General features: G+C 32.8%; 1 protein-coding gene and 1 long non-coding RNA gene across 3 annotated transcripts; one reads left to right on the top strand and one right to left on the bottom strand.

The window, feature by feature from the left end:
- The first annotated feature begins 2389 nt into the window (after positions 1-2389).
- Positions 2390-4418, top strand: LOC149031313 (uncharacterized). Of its 2 annotated transcripts, XM_089176305.1 has the most exons (4): positions 2390-2708; positions 2798-3509; positions 3582-3808; positions 4191-4418. In XM_089176305.1, the coding sequence occupies exons 1-4, from the start codon at positions 2505-2507 to the stop codon at positions 4254-4256; spliced, it is 1209 nt and encodes a 402-aa protein (XP_089032431.1). In that variant the 5' UTR covers positions 2390-2504; the 3' UTR covers positions 4257-4418. The 2 variants fall into 2 exon arrangements, with proteins under 2 accessions (XP_089032431.1, XP_089032430.1); XM_089176304.1 differs by having other exon boundaries at positions 2798-3808.
- A 1028-nt stretch (positions 4419-5446) lies between these two features.
- Positions 5447-6117, bottom strand: LOC149031312 (uncharacterized). The gene is made up of 2 exons (XR_016177845.1): positions 5813-6117; positions 5447-5646 (listed from the first exon to the last, which is right to left on the bottom strand). It is a non-coding gene; the product is annotated as an uncharacterized LOC149031312 (long non-coding RNA).
- Positions 6118-6861: the final 744 nt, after the last annotated feature.

Below are 6861 nucleotides of genomic sequence, written 5' to 3'. Positions count from 1 at the left end.
TTTTATCCACCTTTCATCCTCCTGCCGCCTTCTTACCTCTTTTTCAATCTCTTCCGAACTCTTAACAACCTCCTCCCTGTCCTGCACTATCCTCTCTGTAAACCTTTTCCTCCCTTCTTCCCATTTCCTCTTCTCCATCTCATCTTCTCCCCCCTTTTCTCTATTCCGCGCCTCCTTTCAGCATTCTCTCGCCAGCTTACTTCTTTCTCCTCTCCTTAGCTTCTCCTCATACTTCCAAACTCTTTTCGCTGCTCTTGTTCCCAGTTAATCTCTTTTTCCTTCTTCTCTTATCATTTACCCTGGTGTCCTCCAGTCTACTTCCAGTGTCTATCTCATGTACCTTTCCTGTACCCTCTTGATCTCTTTCCTCTCCTCGCACCCCCATATCTCCGCTCCGTAACTTAACACCGTCTACACCAGCGTGTCAAAAAGCCATATCTTCCTCCCCCAATCCTTGCTGAATATTCTTCTCCCTAATCCCCATACTTGCCTCATTACTGCCCCTGCTTTCTTTACTTTATTCCTTAAGTGCGCTTCCTGTCCTCCATTCTTTCTGAAAATATAGCCCAAATACCTGAACTCCGTCACCTCTTCTATCCTCTTTCCTTTCCAATTCCAGCCTATCTCTCTATTTTCCCCCTCCTCTCCTAGATCTTAGTGTCTTTGTTTTCTCTACATTCACCTCTAACTTTTTCCTATTACAATACTCCTCCATCTTTCTCAGCATGCTTTCCATTTCTTCTTCTTTTTCCGCAAACAAAACCATATCATCCGCGTATGCGAATGAGAGTATCCTCTTCTCTCTTACCCTTACACCACCCTATCTTCCTTTTATCAATTCCTCCTCTAAATCTGCTGTCAATATGTTGAAGAGTATCGGACTCATTGGGCACCTTTACATGACCCCTTTTGCTGTCCAGAATTTATCCCCTTCCTCCCCTCCCATTGAAAAATTAGTATAAGTTTCTTAAATACGCACATATTACAATTAATAATAGGTATTAATTTTTCTTATATGCAACTTAAAATATGTGACAGTATTTTACTTGCTTTTGAATGGAATTTGTCATCAATATTTGTATTCTACAGTGTTCTCAAATCTTTTTCTCTGATTTATCTTGTAATTATTCTTTTTTGTAAAATATTTCAGATAATACAATAATTATATATTCTATGTATTTCATAATTATTAATTATAATATTTGCGAAATAAATAATTTAATAATAATTTTTCAATAAAATAAAAACATTTTTAAATACAAAAGAAATACCACGTCTGGTAAAATAAAAAAAGACCACGCACCTTCTTTCTTTATTTCCACCGTCGATTATTTTGTACCTTAATCTTTTGTCTAGTACCTACGTGCTTATCTCTGTTTATTATTTTATCCTTCTATCGCTCCTACCTACACACAGGTATAGTATGGAAATTATTCTATATGTGTCCTCGCTTCGTAGTATGCGGTCGAACATCGACACACACCTATAAATCCAGGAGCGATAACTACGAAGCAGAGCATAAAGAGGAGACCGAGAATAGGAAAAACTATATATTTATATTCTGTTTCATTCTCTGACAGGCTCAATCCTATATTTTGTTCTCTTTTTCTCTTTTTCCCAATTATAGCGTCCGTTTTCTTTCTCTTCTACATCAACGCGTTTCATTTTTTCAAATCATACACATTCTAAATGAAAAATAGATTTTAGAATCGTTGTTACTCGTTCATTACTCGATGAAACGAAAAAAATATGAAAAAATTGTTTTTCTTTTTTTAAGCATCTGAAGGTAGTGTATAGCTGCGACAAACAAAACAATACTTGTGTGTGCTTACCCATGATACAAATATTTTAAATTCACAGAAAAACTATCATCTACCTGAGTTTCACAAAAAGGATAATTTATATTTACTTTGTTTACGACGAATTGTATTTCTCCCAATGAGCAATATCCTAGGATTTCGATGTTTATCTACGACTATTACCTTCAGCATTCCATTTTTATTGCTTGAATTTGGAAGTGTAGTTTTTATCAACTATTCCACCCACTGATCATACGACTAGGTGACCTTTGTTATATATTTATTTGTCTCATTCTCTTGAAACTTAGTTTTTTGAAGGTTTCACTTCTGACACGTGTAATCTGCATACATGAATATTCTTTTTTATTTATTTATTTCTTTTTAAATAGTTTTATGGTAAGGTAGTGTACGATCGGAAATGATAGTACGGTAACTAATTGTATTCAAACCGCGCGCGTTCGATTTTACCGACTAAGATTCTAGTTCTATATTCATTACGAAAATCGAATAACTTCAAGCGACTATCGAAACGCTAATGATAGCCACCACCACCTCTCGCATCCCCACTTCTGACCTCCCCAGTATAGGGACCGAGCCCTAACTGTAGAGGCAGCACACTTGTCGGAAGTGGCGCGCTCTGGTGTTTAATAAAAGCAAAAAACGGGTAAAAAGTGTGATAATAGATTATGTATTTTTTTGTTAATAATGGAAAAAATAATAAAATATGGTTTTCAACCAATAAAAAATACTCTTATTCGAGGTCAAAACGATACAAAAGGTAAAAAATTACATGAGTCTGGGCATGTTTTTGATGTGATTGAGAAAAAATTATTAAATGGTCTAGTAACCATAACCGCTGATGTTGTTGCTCAGACAAGTGTGTCTAAAACATATAATGTTAAAATTACAGTAAGTATTGACATCTAACTTTTTTTACACTTAATTACATAATTAAAAAATATAAAAAATAATGTTAATCAGAAAATTTTTGTTTTTAGCTAGATGATCAGCGCAATACAAGTAATGCTGTGTGTACGTGCAAAGCCGGATTAGCTGGCAAATGTAAACATATTTGTGCTGTCGCTTATTACGTAAACTCACCAGATTCTGCTGATTCAAAAACAAACCATGGTCAAGAATGGGGAAAACCATCTCGTCGCCAGCTCTTGGAGTATGAAAAAGAAGTAAAAATAAGTAAATTATTTACTCCACCTCCTTACACCGATAAGAATCCGAAAGTGGTACCACTAAAGTTGGAATCACTCGTCTTTCCAGAGGATATGTCCGGGTGTCCTCTTTGTACAATGATAAACGTAGATAAAAGAGATGAGAGGGAAATTATTGCAGCTGAATCACTTGCTGCTTTAGTAAAAGTAAATGATAAGCGTGATGTAGAAACAAAGGTGAATAACGTTATCCAGGAAGTGATTCAGCTGCAATTGGTGAATAAGATTTATTCTCGAGAAAATTCAGTAGCAAGTGATGTTTATGAATTTTATTTGAAAGAAGTTAGTTGTGATAGTACAAAAATTATCAATATTTGCATTAAAACTATTCTCCAGTCTAAGATAGACGAGTGGTACAAACAGCGTATCTTCCGAATAACAGCAAGTAATGGTCATAAGTTAAAAGGGGATCGTTTTGATATTGAAAAAGCAATCACTAACCTATTAACACCAAGTAAAGCTGAGACACAAGCCATGGCGTATGGTAAGAAAATGGAAAGTGTAGCTTTAAAAGAATACAAAATGCTTGTGGACCAAAATTTCGAAATTGTTCAAGTCGGTGTGGTCGTTAACATTAATCAACCCTGGTTATGCTGCTCGCCGGATGCTATTTTGATTTATGGTTCTGCTATTTGGCAAAAAAAATTAGTAGAAATAAAGTGTCCTTATACGTGCAAGAAGATACCTATATATGATGCTGAGAATGGAAAATGTAATGTGCAATATTTAAAATCAGATGAAAATGGATTACACCTGAGTACAACTCATTCCATTTACACTCAGGTACAACTGCAAATGTATATTACAAATATCGCTTTATGTGATTTATTCGTATACTCATCTCGGGGCTGTGTTGCTCGTGATGAAATTTTTTTAAGTACGGTAGTTCCTAAACTAGAAAAATTTTATTTTAAGCATTACGTTCAAAGATTATTTATTAAGTATAATACAAGTAAATGAAGTACAAACATACTAGTAAATAGTTATATATTAATTTGTTTTAATATTTTGATATTGATCATAGTTTATGTATCAGAGTTTAATAAAAATTATATTTAATTACAATTATGGATTTCGTTTTATCCTCTAAATTTACAATTAGTTATTTTTACAATTTAATCATATTTTTTTATCATTCTATTTCTGATTTTTCTTGTTTAAACAGGGGCTTTTGAATATTTATGATAGCACATATGACAAAAACAATTTCATCAACATGAGGCAAAAGTGACACTGGTACTTTGGAAAGAATATTAAAGTCTTTTATTCGTTGATTCACTCTTTCAATGTGTATTCTCACTGAAGCAATATTGTAAGTTTCATCAACTTCCTCAGGTGTAAATTGATTTTTGTTGCAAAACGGAGGCATAATAAAAATCGCATTTTTCTCTTGCACTGTTGTTTGTATTTGCGGGAAACCTTTATCTGCTAGCACAACATCACCAGGTTCAATTAAATCTATTAGACCACAATCATTTGTGATAAAACAATCACCAGCACGACCACCATAACACTTTGACAGAAAACTTATAAATCCACTTGGAGTACACCCTACTAAAAATTTCATTGTGTGATGATGCTTATAATCTGAATACATTAAAACTCGATGTTTAACTGCTGGTGGAACTTCTGTGTTTACTTCGGTGCAGTCAATGATAACACGAGTGTTTGGATAATGTAGCTTAAATGATTCAGGTAAAGTTGCTTGAACAGCGGCTTTAGATGGCCAGAATATAAAATTTTTCAATAGAATATTTAACTGTTGCAAATTCTTTACGAATATTTTATTTACAGTAGTCCGATGAATATTAAATAAGACAGAAATCGCAGTAAATGTCAAACCGGTTTTCAGCTTCATTAACGTAATTAATAATTTTGTTTTTTTGTCAATGCCAGAACGTTTACATTCTGGGAGTTGATTCAAAAGCCATAGAAAGATAGATAATGTAACACCTGTTAAGCTACTCATAGTTTCATTACTTGTAATAGATGAAAATCCATGGAACCCTTTGCAATGAGATTGTACAGACTCGAAATTGATTGGATCGCAACTGGAATCTTGAACATTTTTTTTCATAGGCGGCATCGAAGTTTCACACATTTTATCTGCAGTTTTTTTTACAGATATATTAACTTGGACTGCTGCAGTATTAATACCATCATGATTATTCATATTACAAAAAAAATAAGTACAATTATCAGTTGAAATATCAGGAATGAATTCCTCAGTTTGAGAAGTAATACTTCGATAGGCTGGGGGAGAAACATTCATAACATTCACGTCCCTATCACAGCTGTCCTCAGTTTCTGTTATCATTTCTCCTGCGTCTTGCTTCATTTCAATGTCACTTGAATTATTTTTATTATCTTCAATAGAATTATTGCTGTTGATACTGTCAGTTAATATTGATTCTTTGACGTTCATTTCCTTATTTAATTGACGTGTTCTTGACCGTTCAAATCGTTGTAGACGTTGAATGGAATTTCTTGTGTTTTCTTTTCCAGGAAAAATCGAAGGAACATAAGATGGGTGATATGAGTTGTCTGATTTACTATTATTTATAAAATGAGCACTACAAATTCTTGTATGTTGATTTGGCTCTCATTTTTTCGGATTTTTACTAAAAAAAAAACAACGAAATTTTAAGGTTAAATTTATACTATTATATAAATTTTAATTTAATTGTTATATGGAACTTTTTATTCAAATGAAATACTACTCGGTTTGATTTTGTAATATTTAAATTACTATGCCACTGCTGTTGATAATTATAATTTCTTACTTACACATAATTTTTTACTGCATTTATCCACTTTATACGTTTATCATCCTTCCATGAGGCACCACATTTACTCGAGGGAAAACAATAAAATTTCACTGGCATATCGACTTGCCACTTATGACGAGATTTTTCTGTGCATCCTTTGATACAACAAGATTTTCCTGATCGAGACATTTCGATTAATTTTTTAATATTTATTTAAACAACATTAACTAAATTGAAAATAACGTGTTGTTGCTTTACTTTGATTACCCGTTTTTTGCACATTTCTGTTACCAGTTGGCGTGACAGTCTAGCGGCTCGGTCCCTATTGAGCCTGCGAGAGAATGAGACGGAATATAGCTATACAGTTTTTCCTATTCTCGGTCTCCTCTTTATGCACTGCTTCGTAGTTATCGCTCGTGGATTTATATGTGTGTGTCGATGTTCGACTTCATACTACGAAGCGTGGACACATATGGAATAATTTCGATACTATATCTGTTTGTTGGTAGGAGCGATAGAAGGGTAGAATAATAAACAGAGGTAAGCACGTAGGGACTCGACAAAAGAATAAAGTACAAACGAATCGACGGTGGAAATAAAGAAAGAAAGTGCGTTGTCTGTTTTTTTTTTACCAAACGTGTCATTTATTTTCTATTTAAAAATGTTTCTATTTTATTGAAAAATTAATAATAAGTTATTTATTTCGCAAATATTATAATTAATAATTATGAAATACATAGAATATAAAATAATTGTATTTTCTAAAATATTTTACAAAAAAGAATATTTACAAAATACATCAGAGAAAATGAATTGAGAACCCTATAGAATACAAATGCAGCTGACAAATTCCATTCAAAAGCAAGAAAATTAATGTCACATTTTAAATCGCATATAAGACAATTATACCTATAATAATAGTAATATTTGCGTATTTAAGTATTTTATACTAATTTTTCAATAAAATAAACAAAATTGGAATAAGAACGCAGAAGAAGTCATATTTTAGCAAAAAAACAACTCTAAAAGCCAGAAAAAAATATCTTAAAAGGTGTTTAAAGTTCATGA

Source organism: Polistes dominula, unplaced genomic scaffold (genome assembly GCF_049000335.1).
Source record: "Polistes dominula isolate Pdom_NZ unplaced genomic scaffold, Pdom_raw_medaka contig_216, whole genome shotgun sequence".
Lineage (NCBI taxonomy): Eukaryota > Metazoa > Arthropoda > Insecta > Hymenoptera > Vespidae > Polistes > Polistes dominula.
This window is presented reverse-complemented; position numbering and strand designations above follow the sequence as displayed.